We start from the raw sequence: 14478 nt of genomic DNA on the forward strand, positions 1-14478 counted from the left end.
CGGACAGACGAGCCTGGTGGGCTACAGTCCATGCGGTCGCAAAGAGTCGGGCACGACCGAGTGAGTAACGCTTCTTTATACCACTGGACCACCAGGGGAACCCAACAGTTAAATGTCCTGCAAAATTTGAACATTGAAAAGGGAAAGAAATATGTTTAGCTCCCTTAGGAAAAAAAAAAAAAAAACACGCAATTCCTCTATTTTAATCAATACTGTTTTTTCTTCCTATACCCCCTTAGGTATAAGCGTGGACCATTCCTGCTTTTCATATCCTTTCTGCACGTCCACACGCCTCTGGTCACCAAGGAGAAATTCGTCGGGCACAGTAAATTCAGCTTGTATGGCGACAACGTGGAAGAGATGGATTGGATGGTGGGTAGGTGATCACTCTCTGATTTTGAAGCATCTTATTTACAGACTAGAGGAAAATGAGTCTCCATGAATGGCATCAAATAAGGGACAACCCCCTGCATGTTTTGGGAAGTGGACGTGTATTTGTTGTGCTGAATTACATGAAAAGCTGGCTCTAGGTGCAGTGAAGTTTTCTGAGGAAAGAGCATGATTTATGGAATACAGGTTCTCCGATTTAAAGAGAACCGCTTTCCCAAAAAACTCATTCGGGGGACGAATAACGTTGTGCTGTAGAGCTGACTCACTGGACGAGCCCTTGATGCTGAGAATGACTACGTAATGTTTATGTATTACATGTTATATAGTCTCATATCTCCTCCTTATGCTCTGGCATGTCCGACTCTTTGCGACCCCGTGGACTGTAGCCCGCCAGGCTCCTCTGTCCATGGGATTCTCCAGGGAAGAATACTGGAGTGGGTTGCCGTGCTCTGCTCCAGGGGATCTTCCCGACCCAGGGATCGAACCTGAGTCTCCTGCATTGGCAGGTGGATTCTTTAGCACTGAGCCGCCTGGGAAACCCTATATGTAAGATATAACATAGTATATAATACTCGGAATATTAGCAAAATTACATGGCATAATTATATACATATATTTACACATTAATATAAACCATCTATATGGTTTATTGGGGGCTGCCTTGGTGGTTTGGATGGTAAAGAATCCACCTGCAATTCAGGAGACCCAGTCTTGATCCCTGGGTTGGGAAGATCCCCTGGAGAAGGAAATGGCAATCCACTCCAGTATTCTTGCCTGGAAGATCCCACGGGCAGAGGAGTCTGGTGGGCTACACTCCATGGGGTCTCAAAGAGTCAGACACGACTTACGGACTAAACCACCACCACCATACTTATTATATAAATAATACATTACAAATCATCTTCTTATATATATTTGTATTAAATATATGCTTAGCATAAACCATTACATATGTCATATGGTATCATAAATATATAATAAATAATTATACATATATAAAATATCATATGCTGTATTGTATACACGGTATATTATGAATATATATCATATATATGGTCTATTACATATATATGGTATATTATGTATATATATGGTAGATATGCTATATTATATATAATGGTATATTACATATATATGGTATGTATGGTATATTATGTATAATGGTATATTACATATGTATGGTATGTATGGTATATTACATATATATATGATATGTATGATATATTACATATAATGGTATATTACATATATATGGTATATCATTATAATGGTATATTACATATATATGGTATATAATGTATAATGGTATATTAGGTATATATGGTATGTATGGTATACTATGTATATATATGGTATGTATGGTATATTATGTATATATGGTATATCATGTATAATGGTATATTATGTATAGATATGGTATATATGGTATATTACATATATATGGTATATATGGTATATTACATATAATGGTATATTACATATACATGGTACGTCATGTATAATGGTAGATTATGTATATATGGTATGTATGGTATATTATGTATATATATGGTATGTATGATATATTACATATAATGGTATATTACATATATATGGTATATCATGTATAATGGTATATCACATATATATGGTATATAATGTACAATGTTATATTAGGTATATATGGTATGTATGGTGTACTATGTATATATATGGTATGTATGGTATATTACGTATATATGGTATATTACGTATAATGGTATATTACATATACATGGTACGTCATGTATAATGGTAGATTATGTATATATGGTATGTATGGTATACTATGTATAGATATGGTACGTATAGTATATTACGTAATATGGTACATTACACATATATGGTATACATGGTACGTCATGTATAATGGTAGATTACGTATATAAGGCGTATTATAAATAGTGTCTATTGCAGATCTGTATTACACATAGTGTATATATCGTATATATACGAGTGTCTACAATGGTGATTTAGTGCATATTATACAACAGAATGTAGGAGAATGGTCTTAGCGCTACATGTAACCGTGTTGCATGTTTACAATGAACCACACAGCGTTACACACGCAATGCTAGAGACGCACCGGAAGACCCTCGATGTGCAGTGAAACGTGACTGCTTCCGTCTTCCCCCTCCACCAGGAAAGGTCCTGGAGGCCCTGGACCGGGAGCGCCTGGCCAACCACACGCTGGTCTACTTCACCTCGGACAACGGGGGCCGCCTGGAGGCGCAGGACCGCAGCGGGCAGCTGGGCGGCTGGAACGGGCGCTACAAAGGTGCTGCGCGCGGGTGGGGGCTGTCCCCGCGGGGCGCCGAGGCAGGACCCGCCTGGCTTTGTGCCTGAGTGCTCAGTCGCTTCCGTCGTCTCTGACCCTTGGGTCTCTGCATCTCTGCAACGTCCAGTCAGTCCCCCATGCTCCGAAGTCTCTTTGCTTCTAAGAGGTTTAATCTGTGGAGCCTTCCTCTCCTTGTTGACCCCATGCCCGCCAAGGTTCCTCTATCCATGCGATTGTCCAGGGAAGAATATTGCAGTGCATTGCCATTCCCTTCTCCAGGGGATCTTCCTGGCCCAGGGATTGAACCCTGGTCTCCTGCACTGGCAGGTGGATTACTGACCTACTGAGCCACCTGGAAAGCCCTCACCTGGCTTTGCTTTGTCTTAACTCATTTGCAAAGATCGTTGGGGGAGTTTTGTGTGCGTTATACTTGCTTAGGAAGCTAGATGGGGAAAGACTGCATGTTTGGGGACACGCCCAAGAGTCTACGACAAAAAATTTCTTGAGTCATGAAAGATTCCTGAGAGTAAGGGCACAGGACCTCAGTGACTGTCTCAAAGACAGTCTTATTCTTAGCCCATGACGTCAGCACAGCTGACGGCATAATATACAGATTAGGAAAGCGCTTCTTTTCTAATGATCATTACTGGGTTTGTCGCCTACACCCTGGAAGTCCGCAGCTGGAGTTTTCAAGTCTTGAAAGCAAGAACTTGGCCTCGGTGTTCTTTGTATCTCTCTGTGAATATATTTTACTGGTTTGTTGTTGTTCCGTGGCTTTGTCATATCCAACTCTTTGCGAGAAGGATATGGCAACCCACTCCAGTATTCTTGCCTGGAGAATTCCACAGACAGAGGAAACTGGCGGGTTACCGTCCATGGCGTCGAAAAAGAGAGGAATGCTCCGTAGATTAAATATTTTAGAAGGGAAGAGATTTCAGAGCCTGGAGAGTGGACGTTGAAGAGATGCTGAGATTCAGAACTGAACTGGGTTTGGGAACGGAGCCCAAGCGTTTTCTGAATGTTGAGCTTTAAGCCAAGCTTTTTCACTCTCCTCTTTCACTTTCATCATGGGGCTCTTTAGTTCCTCTTTGCTTTCTGCCATAAGGGTGGTGTCATCTGCATATCTGAGGTTATTGATATTTTCTGCCCACTATCTTAATTCCAGCTTGTCACTGGTGTGGCCAGTGGCGATTTTCAGATACACAGAGAATGAGTCCGTGGGGTTGAATGCCCCTTCGGGTTTTTGTCTTTGCTTTCAGGAGGCAGAGGCATGGCTGGATGGGAGGGAGGCATCCGGGTGCCCGGAATTTTCCGGTGGCCAACAGTCCTGGAGGCGGGGAAGGTCATCGACGAACCTACAAGCCTCATGGACATTTTCCCGACGCTGTCTTATATCGGAGGAGGCATTCCGCCACTGGGCAGGTACAAGAGCATGCTTGCCCCTTGTGGAGGGAGATATATTTGGCCGCCAGGCTCCTCTGTCCATGGGGATTCTCTAGACAAGAATACTGGAGTGGGTTGCCGTTTCCTCCTTTAGGGGGATCTTCCTGACCCAGGGATTGAATCTGGGTCTCCCACCTTGCAGGCAGATTCTTTACCATCTGAGTCTCTAGGGAAGCACATAGTTGGCACCTATGCAGATGTATTAGAAAATTGTATGTGTGTGAAGCGTGTTACTGAACCCTCAGTATTCTGCCAGATGACTTCTTTCTCCCCACAGTTCATGGTAGAATCGCTTGTCCATTTTCCTCTCAAAACATGTTCTTACTCTCTCATGCTGCCAAGTCGCTTCAGTCGTGTCCGACTCTGTGCGACCCCATAGACGGCAGCCCACTAGGCTCCCCCGTCCCTGGGATTCTCCAGGCAAGAACACGGGAGTGGGTTGCCATTTCCTTCTCCAATGCATGAAAGTGAAAAGTGAAAGTGAAGTCGCTCAGTTGTGTCCAGCTCCTAGCGACCCCATGGACTGCAGCCCACCAGGCTCCTCCATCCATGGGATTTTCCAGGCAAGAGTACTGGAGTGGGGTGCCATCGCCGTCTCCAACACATGAAAGTGAAAAGTGGAAGTGAAATCGCTCAGTTGTGTCTGACTCCTAGCGAGGAGGAGCCTGGTGGGCTGCAGTCCATGGGATTTTCCAGGCAAGAGTACTGGAGTGGGTTGCCATTGCCTTCTAGGCTCATCTCTGGTGGCCTTCGGGGTGGGAGCTGAGCCTCCTTCATTTTTGTATCCCTCACAGCATCTAAATACTTAGTCACTTGAGTCTTAGTGTCCGACTCTTTGCGACCCCATGGACTGTAGCCCCGCCAGGCTCCTCTGTCCATGGGATGCTCCAGGCAAGAATCCTGGAGTGGGTTGTCATGCCCTTCTCCAGGGGATCTTCTGGACCCAGGGATTGAACCCAGGTCTGCTGCACTGCAGGTGGATTCTTTACCAGCTGAGCCTCCTGGGAGGCCCTGCATTGTATAGACCATTAAATAAATATTTGCTACGTGAATTCCCAAATAAAAGTGGGTACGTGTCCATCTGTATGTGATGAAGTTTGATGCTTTTCTCTATCGGATTTGAAATGAATAAATAAAGTAGGAATAGCAACTCAATGGACGTGAATCTGAGCAAAATCTAGGAGATATTGGGGAACAGAGGCGCCTGGCAGGATGCAGCCCGTGGGGTCGCAAAGAGTGAGACACGCCTGAGTGACTGAACATACCTGTTTATTTGAGGCAGGGTTTCTGTTGAATCAAATGAGTGTTGTTGTTCAGTCGCTCAGTCGTGTCCGACTCTTTGTGACCCCATGGACTGTAGCTCACCAGGCTTCCCTGTCCTTCACCATCTCCCAGAGCTTGCTCAAACTCATGTCTACTGAGTCAGTGATGCCATCCAACCTTCTCATCCTCTGTCATCCCCTTCTCCTCCCGCCTTCACTCTTTCCCAGCATCAGGGTCTTTTCCAGTGAGTTGGCTCTTTGCATCAGGTGGCCAAAGTCTTGGAGCTTCAGTTTCTGCACGCGTCCTTCCAATGAATATTCAGGACTCATCTCCTTTAGGATGGACTGGTTGGATCTCCTTGCAGTCCAAGGGCCTCTCAACAGTCTTCTCCAGCATCACCGTTCAAAAGCGTCAATTCTTGGGCGCTCAGCCTTCTTTATGGTCCAACTCTCAAATCTGTACATGACTCCTAGAAAAACCATAGCTTTGACTGTGAGTGTAAAGCGCTCAACTATCTAATCCATGGGACTCGTGCATGATGTCTGACAAGGGGCCAGAGACATAGCTCCAGCTGCTCACCTCTCCCACTGTCTTAGAAACTATAATACGTTACACTTCATCATCTTTATAAATTGTGGAATGAGTGGAAATGCATGTTGCGTTTTCAACGGGATTTTCCTTGTCCTTGTCCGCTCCTCCCCCCTCCTGCCTCCCCTTCCTACCTCCTCCTCTGCCTTCTGCTCCTTTTTCTTGTTCTTCCAGCTCGCTTCTCTCTTCCTCCTCCTCGTCTGCCGTAAAACGTAAAACGCGAGACTCGACCGCGCCTCCCTCACCGCTCTCTGCGTCTCCGCTTCTCTCCCCAGAGTGATTGACGGCCGGAACCTCATGCCGCTCTTGGAAGGCAGGGTCTCCCGCTCGGAACACGAGTTCCTCTTCCACTACTGCGGGGCCTCTCTGCACACGGCCAGGTGGTATCAGAAGGACTGTGAGTATGAGGGTGGCCGACACGTGTGGACACGGCAAGGACACCTCCTTGTCTCTTTCGTCTCCTGGGGGAGGGCACACCCCTTGTCACGGTTGTTCTAGATCCTGCAGAAAGTGACTTAAAAACAGCGGTTCGTTATGGTAGAAATCACAGTAGGATTTTAGAGGTATGTCTGTGCGGTGTGTGTCCCTAAGCTCTTATGCATAATTTTGACAAAGGGAGGAAGAAGGCCAGGTAGAGACAGAGAGAATGAATTCCCGTAACAGAGGACACGGAGATATTTAGCAACAAGAGCTAACGTCTTTGGTCAAACCCAGACATCAGTCAGGAACTGCCACCTCCTGAGTTCCACTGTCTGGTAAATTCCCGCAAACAGATATTAATGGACAAACGGCATCAATTTCCTCACATCTGTAAAAAAAAATAAAGAGCTCTTTCGGAGACATTCCAGATTTTTGACTGGATTTGGCGATTCACTGAAAAGGTATCGATGGTCACATGTATGATCCATCCTCCGTGGTGTGATCTGTTCTTTGAGTCAGTGTGGATGAGTCTTCCATGTAAAATAAAAACAAGGAAAAATCTCTTCCTTTTAGACTACGTATCAGTTAGTTAGTTCAGTGGTAAAGAAAAAAAAGAAAACACCCTCTGCCCCTGAGGAATAAAAGCCTCCCAAATTTTCCCAGCGAGGGTTAAACAAATAGAATTTGATTCATTTTTTTCTTAATAAGGAATCTAGAAATTGGGAGCAGAGGGCTGATACAGTGCTCAAGGCCATTATCAGGGGCCTCTGGTGGTTTTTTTTTTGTTTTCTGTTCCCATTAAACCACTTCTGTCCTGTCGGCTTCCAGTCTCATATTTCTGACCGAATGGCTGCAAAATGGCTGCTGTCCCTCCAGGCATCACATTTACGCTTCACCCAGGAAGTAGAGAGAAAAGCCAAAAGGGGGTGAAGGATTCAGCCAGGGGATTTAGTCTAATTTGATTCAGAAAGCGTAGCTGTCCCACAAGAGCCTAGCAGAGGACTTCCGTAGAAGTCTGGTTGATCAGAGATTGGGGTGTGGTTATGTTTTCTGTTTGAAACCGACCTCTGGAAATGGACTTGCTAAGCAATGGCATGAAAGACAGAGAGAGAGAGAGAAGAGAAGGGAGGGAATGAGGGAAGAGGGAGGGAGGCAGAGGAATTAGATGACAGACAAATAGGTAGATATATAGATGTATGATAGAATAGACAGTTGGATAAATAGATGATAGAAAAGAAGTCTGAATGATCATTTGTGTGATGAAAGCAGCCATTCAGGTCGTAACTGTTGTCTCCCAAGGCTCTCAGGGTGAGATAAAAAGTCTTCAAGTTGCCTGTGAAATTGGGCATCGTTCTTACAGTTGAAGAAATACAACGCTGCTGTGTGATGCTGTGCAGAAGGTTTTCAGCTGCTAGCAAAAGCGTTTGCTATAAATATATGTAATTTTATTGGAGGGTGATTGCTTTGTAATTTTATGTTAGTTTCTGATTTTACATTAGTTTCTGCTGTACAACAAGTGAATCAACCATATGTTTACATATCTCCCCTCCCTCTTAAGCCTTCCTCTTTCCCTAGGTCATCACAGAGCCCCGAGCTGAGCTCTCTGTGCTATATAGCAGCTTGCCACTAGCTATGGATTTTTAATGAAAGAAAAAAAAATCCTAAAATAATAACAAAGACGGCATCCCAGTGGGGCTCTGTTTTCCAGGTGCAACCGTGTGGAAGGTGCATTTCGTGACGCCCAAGTTCTCCCCGGAGGGAGCAGGCGCCTGCTACGGGAGTGAAGTCTGCCCGTGTTCAGGCGATGTCACCTACCACGACCCTCCCCTGCTCTTCGACATCTCGAGAGACCCTTCCGAGTCGAGACCTCTCAACCCCGACAACGAAGCCTTGTTTGACTCCGTGGTTAAGAAGATCGAAGCGGCCGTAAGACAGCACCGTGGGACCCTCACGCCGGTCCCTCAGCAGCTCTCTGTGTTCAACACCCTTTGGAAACCGTGGCTGCAGCCCTGCTGTGGGACCTTCCCCTTCTGTGGCTGCGACAGGGCGGATGACATCGTATCCGCAGCATGGTGAGCAGAGAGGGGCTGCTTCTTCCCAACCAGCAACCCTCTGTTACCGCAGAGCTCTCAGCTGCCTCATGCATTCCGCTGGGGATCAAACACGATGCCCCGCTGTCATTTTTTCTTTAAAATCCTCAGATTTTAGATCTTTCCTCAAGTCATATCCAGCAGCATGATGAAACAAAAGCGGATCCATATACCCATGAAACTATGCAGCATTCATTTTACCGTTTTTTTTTTTTTTTTGTATGATTGTGTCCTTGTTCAAAGAAGAAGGTCAAGAGGACCTTCTGCAGAGTCACAAGAATCTCGGTGATACCTTCCACAAAAAATGAGTAGAAGCAGCCCTTTTGAGGTCACTGTCTTTACTTTCTCTCACGATATTGTTAGAAATGTCTCCATGCAGATTCTAAACCCAGAGACAGTTTTTGCATCCGAGCTTAGACAAATTTGGCAAGTTTCTTGTTCTCCTTTTGCATCAGGAAGACTATGAAAATTCTCAAAATAGGGAGAGAAGACACACAGCTACAGTAACGCTATGATAGTGTGGATATGTGTTTTGAAAACACTTCGCAAAACTTAGAGGAGGCAAGTAGTCTCAGCTCCGTTTCCGCATGAGGAAAGTGATTTTTGTCGTATTTAAGTAATTGCATAAGATTGTATAAATGTTATGGGAAGAGAGTATTTAAGTTATATTTCTTTTCAAATCACACTGCAAATATGATGGCTGCTGCTGCTGCTAAGTCGCTTCAGTCGTGTCCGACTCTGTGTGACCCCATAGACGGCAGCCCAGCAGGCTCCCCCGTCCCTGGGATTTTCCAGGCAAGAACGCTGGAGTGGGTTGCCATTTCCTTCTCCAATGCATGAAAGTGAAAAGTCAAAGTGAAGTCGCTCAGTTGTGTCTGACTCTTAGCGACCCCATGGACTGCAGCCCACCGGGCTCCTCCATCCATGGGATTTTCCAGGCAAGGGTACTGGAGTGGGGTGCCTTTGCCTTCTCCTTGATAGCAAAGTCTTATCTGTTTTCCTTAGCTTTTCTTCATCCTACTGGGAGAATAGGCAAGTCCTTGGCTTTTGGGACATTATTGCTGTTAGGTCACTCAGTCATGTCTGACTCGGCGATACCCATGGACGAAAGCACACCTGGCTTCCCTGTCCCTCACCATCTCCCAGAACTTGCTCTAACTCATGTCCAAAGAGTCCGTGATGCCGTCTAACCACCTCATCTTCAACAGCCTCCTTCTCCTCCTGCCCTCAATATTTCCCAGCATCAGGGTCTTTTCCAGTGAGTTGACTCTTCCCATCAGGTGCCCAAAGTATTTGAGCCTCAGCTTCAGCATCTGTCCTTCCAATGAATATTCACAGCTGATTTCCTTTAATGCTGCATCGTATAATAAATACAGATATTTACAGATAAAACTGTTTTTACTAGTGTTTCTAAACATACTCGTTGCAATAAATTGAGTGTAATTGTGAAATTCAATCTCATTCATGTTAAAAAAAAAGGAATCAGAGTATGTTCTTACATAGTCATAAATTTTGAATAGGATCTTTTTTTACTGTTTATTTTTCTATTTAACAGTGTACCAGCTGCAGAGAATTTTCTCCAAGTACTTTCACTTTAAATTCTTATAGATGTGAAATTTATTATACTTTTTAAACAAAGTTTAAATTAAAAGGTAAAATCAGAAAGAAAGTAGAGGCTTCTGAGGCAAAATTTGGGCAAAACCTAGGGGTTCTGAGGCAAAATATGAAAGAAACCAGGGGGCTCTGAGGAAAAAAATTTGAGAGAAAGCAGAGGGTTTGGAGGCAAAATTTGACAGAAAGAAAGATCTCTTGAGGTAAAATCTGACAGAAAGATAGTCTTTCTGAAGTAAAATCTGACAGAAAGAAGACACTTCTGAGGTAAAACCTTATGGAAAGACAGTCTTTCTGAAGCAAAATATGATGAAAACTAGCACCTGCTGAGGTGGACCTGACACAAATGTGAGTTCCTGAGGCTAAATCTGACAGTCACTAGGGCATCCTGGGTTACATGTTTCATAAACCTTTTGCTTCTGAGGCAACAGACTCCTTGACACAAAAATCTCATAGAAACTAGGGGCTCCCGAGGCAAAAACTGACTGAAAGTAGATGGACCTGAGGCAAATCTCACCAAAACTAGAGGATCGTGAGGTAACAACCTCACCAGAACTAAAGGGTTCTAAGATGAATTCCAACGTTAGGTAGGGGTTTTGAGTCTAATCTGAGAGAAAGTAGGGCTTTCAGAGAGGAATATGGCAGAAACTAGAGGGTTCCTTGTTAACATGTGACACGTCTCAGCAACGAATACTTTTTGGCTTCCCTTACGGCTCACAGACTTCCCTGGTGGCTCAGATGGTAAAGCGTCTGCCTACAATGCGGGAGGCCTGGGTTCAATCCCTGGGTCGGGAAGATCTCCTGGAGAAGGAAATGGCAGTCCGCTCCAGTATTCTTGCTTGGAAAATCCCATGGACTGGAGGAGCCTGGTAGGCTATAGTCCATGGGGTCCCAAAGAGTTGGACACGACTGAGCAACTTCACTTTCACTTATGGCTCATAGCGTAAGCAATCTGCTTGAAATGCTGGAGACCTCTGTTCAATTTCTTCAGTTCAGTTCAGTTGCTCATTCGTGTCCGACTCTTTTTGACCCCATGGACTGCAGCAGGCCAGGCCTCCCTGTCCATCACCAACTCCTGGAGCTTGCTCAAACTCAGGTCCATCGAGTCAGTGATGCCATCCAACCATCTCATCCTCTGTCATCCCTTTCTCCTCCTGCCTTCAATCTTTCCCGGCATCTGGGTCTTTTCAAATGAGTCAGGAAGACCAAGTCAGGAAGAATTTCTGGAGAACGAAAAGACATTCCTCTCCAGTATTCTTGCCTAGAGAATCCCACGGACAGAACAGACTAACGTCCACTAACGCCCATGGGGCACTAGAAGTCAGACTCAACTGACGCGACTTAGGACATACTCTATAGCACAGGGGACTCTGCTCAGTTCTTTGTAATGATTTATATGAAAAAGAATCTAAAAAAGAAATGCGCACACTCAGTTCAGTGTGCACCAGGAAGAACCTGGGTGTTCATCTGCCTGCATTGTGGGAGACCTGGGTTCGATCCCTAGGTGGGGAAAATCTCCTGGCGAAGGGATTGGCAACCCACTCCAGTATTCTTGCCTGGAGAATCCCCTGGACAGAGGAGCCCGGTGGATTTCAGTCCCAGAGTTGGACACAACTGAGTGACTTAACACTCTCAGTGAAGCTTTGAGAACATCATAAATCAACTCTACTCCAGTACAAATTTAACAAGATTTAAATGGAAAGTATATCATGTTAAACTGATAGACACCTTTGCCATTAGTCAGAGCACTCTAAACTGGATAACAGACTAACCGTCTTACCAAAGCGAGGGTGTACACGATGCAATTCTGTCTATGCTTAGAGTTTGTGTGTGCATACTCAGTCGCTCAGTCGTTTCCGACTCTTGCGACCCTGTTGACTGTAGCCCGCCAGGCCCCTCTGTCCATGGGGTTTTCCAAGCAAGAATGCTCTAGTGGGATGCCATTTCCTCTCCAGGGGATCTTCCTGACCCAGGGATTGAACCCGAGTCTCCTGCGTCTCCTGCATTTGCCGGAGGATTCTTTACCGCTTAAACACCACCATGTATGTATAGGGCCACACAGTTATTTTGGCCACACTGTGTAACATGTGGGATCTTAATTCCTCAACCGGGGGTTGAAGCTGCACCACCTGACGTGGAAACACAAAGTCGTAACCACTGGATCTCCGAGGAAGTGCCTATTAACATTTTTTTTCAATGTTGACAGTGAGGGAAGCGATGCATAAATGAGTCAAATAGTCTATAAGAAATCTCTCTACCTTCCTTTCAATATTGCTGTGAACCAGAAACTTCTCTTAAAAATATCTATATACTTGTAAAAAAAAGTTCTTTTTTCCCATCCCCAATAGCTAATAATCTGACTTATTGGACAACAGATATTTTTATTACATGTAATCATTTTATATATATCTTCATTCATGCTGAGTCACTAAGTTGTGTCCGGCTCTTTGTGCAGCACGCCAGGCTTCCCTGTCCTTCAGTATCTCCCAGAGTTTGCTCAGACTCATGTCCGCTGAGTCAGTGATGCCATCCAACCATCTCCTCCTCTGGGTATCTTATATATAATAATCCTAGAAGAATGTACCCACTAGGGGGCACACGCATATTGCTGGGAACATGACTGATTAAAAACCCTGGAAGAAACAAGGTTTTCAATGTATACATTTCTTTCCTTTTCCTAAAAGTAGCGCAAGTTTTCTTTTTTCTTTCTCTTTATGGGTCGTGATTTAGAATCCAGAACCACAGCAGGCTTTATGGGGTCACACAGCTGATCATGACAAGTAAATTTCAAGTTCCTTCTGAAAAGAGGAATCCTCAAGGCACAGACACTCTTTTTAATGTACCACCTCCAGTTTTGAAGAATTTGAATCACGAAATTCACTTCCAGGTGCTCTGTGGGCATTAAAGAATAACATGTAGATGCCCCTCATGCTGTGATAACTTTGGTGGGATGGGATGTGTTACTTCTGGGTTCTCAGCCCCAGAATCAAGCCTTCTGGCAAAAAATAAGGCAGAATTATGGCTCAGTTGCTGGTTTGACCTGAGTATGTACCGATCTCAATTACTGACAAATCAAAGGCGTGAGAAATGGTGATACATTCCATATTTTAAGAATTTTTTTTTTTTTTTGCTCTTCTGACTGTACATTGACTTCTGTTATCTGTGAGCTGACCTAAAACTTGAAATACGACCAGAAAACAGAAGTATGACAGCAGACATTATCTTCCTCAGCTGCTCATTGCTCCATTCCAAAGCAATGATTGACAGAAAATATGAAAATATATAAATATGCCCTTGATAGTTCAGATTGGCCCTTATCTTCTGAGGACTTGACTTCAGCAAATCCACTGTCATGAAGGGTCTCTCATATTTTCAACATTTTCCTTTCGACCTTGTTCCAGACCATCTCCGAGAAAGATGTCACAGTTTCAGGAAGGGTCTTCAATAATTGCCCTTCTTCTTTGTCCTGGGTCATCTTGGACAAAGAAGCTGTATTCTCATGAAGGGTCTTCTCTGAGCTTTTGGTCTGTTGATAAAGGGTTGTAACGGAAACCACGTCAAGGCCGAGTTAGGAGCTAATTCTCGCCTCAGTATTTTATGGGGCTGCTGTAGGAAAGTCATTTGATCAGATGAAGCCTGTGGTCAACCAGCAAGCTGCAAAGAAATAGCTCCCAGATCTGGGGGTTGTCCTTTCACCGGGTATTTCCCTGGGGGTACGTGGACGAAACTTCTGGCTTAGACAGGTGGTTAGTATAATCTGGACCATATTTCTTTTCTGAATGTTAAGTCAAAGGCCGCCATTGTGTCTTGTAACACACGGCTAACTGGACTCTGGGGGACTGTGAACGCCAGTCCGGGCTGTGTCTCCGGCTGATTTTATGACTTGAGGGAAGTTCACGAAAGTGGTTGACTTTTTGAAAGTGAAAGGGATGTTTCTATAGATCTTACTGCCTATCACTTTTTTCTTTCCAGGTTTACTGAGGTATGCTTTGCGTATGTCCCTGTTGGCACCATTCAGTAGCTCAGTCGTGTCCAACTCTTTGCAACCCCATGGACTGCAGCACTTCAGGCTTTCCTGTCCATCACCAACTCCTGGAGTTCACTCAGACTCAAGTCCATCGAGTCGGTGATGCCATCCAACCATCTCATCCTCTGTCGTCCCCTTCTCCTCCTGCCCTCAATCTTTCCTAGCATCAGGGTCTTTCCCAATGAGTCGGCTCTTCACATCAGGTGGCCAGAGTACTGGAGCTTCAACTTCAGCATTAGTCCTTCCAATGAGTATTCAGGGTTGGTTTCCTTTAGGACTGACTGGTCTGATCTTGCTATCCAGGGAACTCTCAAGAATCTTCTCCAGCACCCCAATTCAAAAGCATCAAT

At 44.7% G+C, this 14478-nt stretch overlaps 1 protein-coding gene across 3 annotated transcripts in view; it reads left to right on the forward strand.

Annotated features, from left to right (window-relative positions):
- The window catches only part of LOC138431356 (arylsulfatase H), a 59838-nt gene that overhangs the window by 41107 nt on the left and 4253 nt on the right, over positions 1-14478 (forward strand). For 2 of the 3 annotated variants that reach the window (XM_069573438.1, XM_069573439.1), the window contains 5 exons: positions 240-376; positions 2552-2686; positions 3946-4108; positions 6256-6377; positions 8109-9882. In XM_069573438.1, coding sequence (XP_069429539.1) covers positions 240-376; positions 2552-2686; positions 3946-4108; positions 6256-6377; positions 8109-8476 — 925 coding nt within the window. In that variant the 3' untranslated portion in view covers positions 8477-9882. Of the gene's footprint in view, positions 1-239; positions 377-2551; positions 2687-3945; positions 4109-6255; positions 6378-8108; positions 9883-14478 lie in introns of those variants that run through there. The other variant, XM_069573437.1, reaches the window with a different exon arrangement.

This window comes from Ovis canadensis, chromosome Y (genome assembly GCF_042477335.2).
Source record: "Ovis canadensis isolate MfBH-ARS-UI-01 breed Bighorn chromosome Y, ARS-UI_OviCan_v2, whole genome shotgun sequence".
NCBI classification, from domain to species: domain Eukaryota; kingdom Metazoa; phylum Chordata; class Mammalia; order Artiodactyla; family Bovidae; genus Ovis; species Ovis canadensis.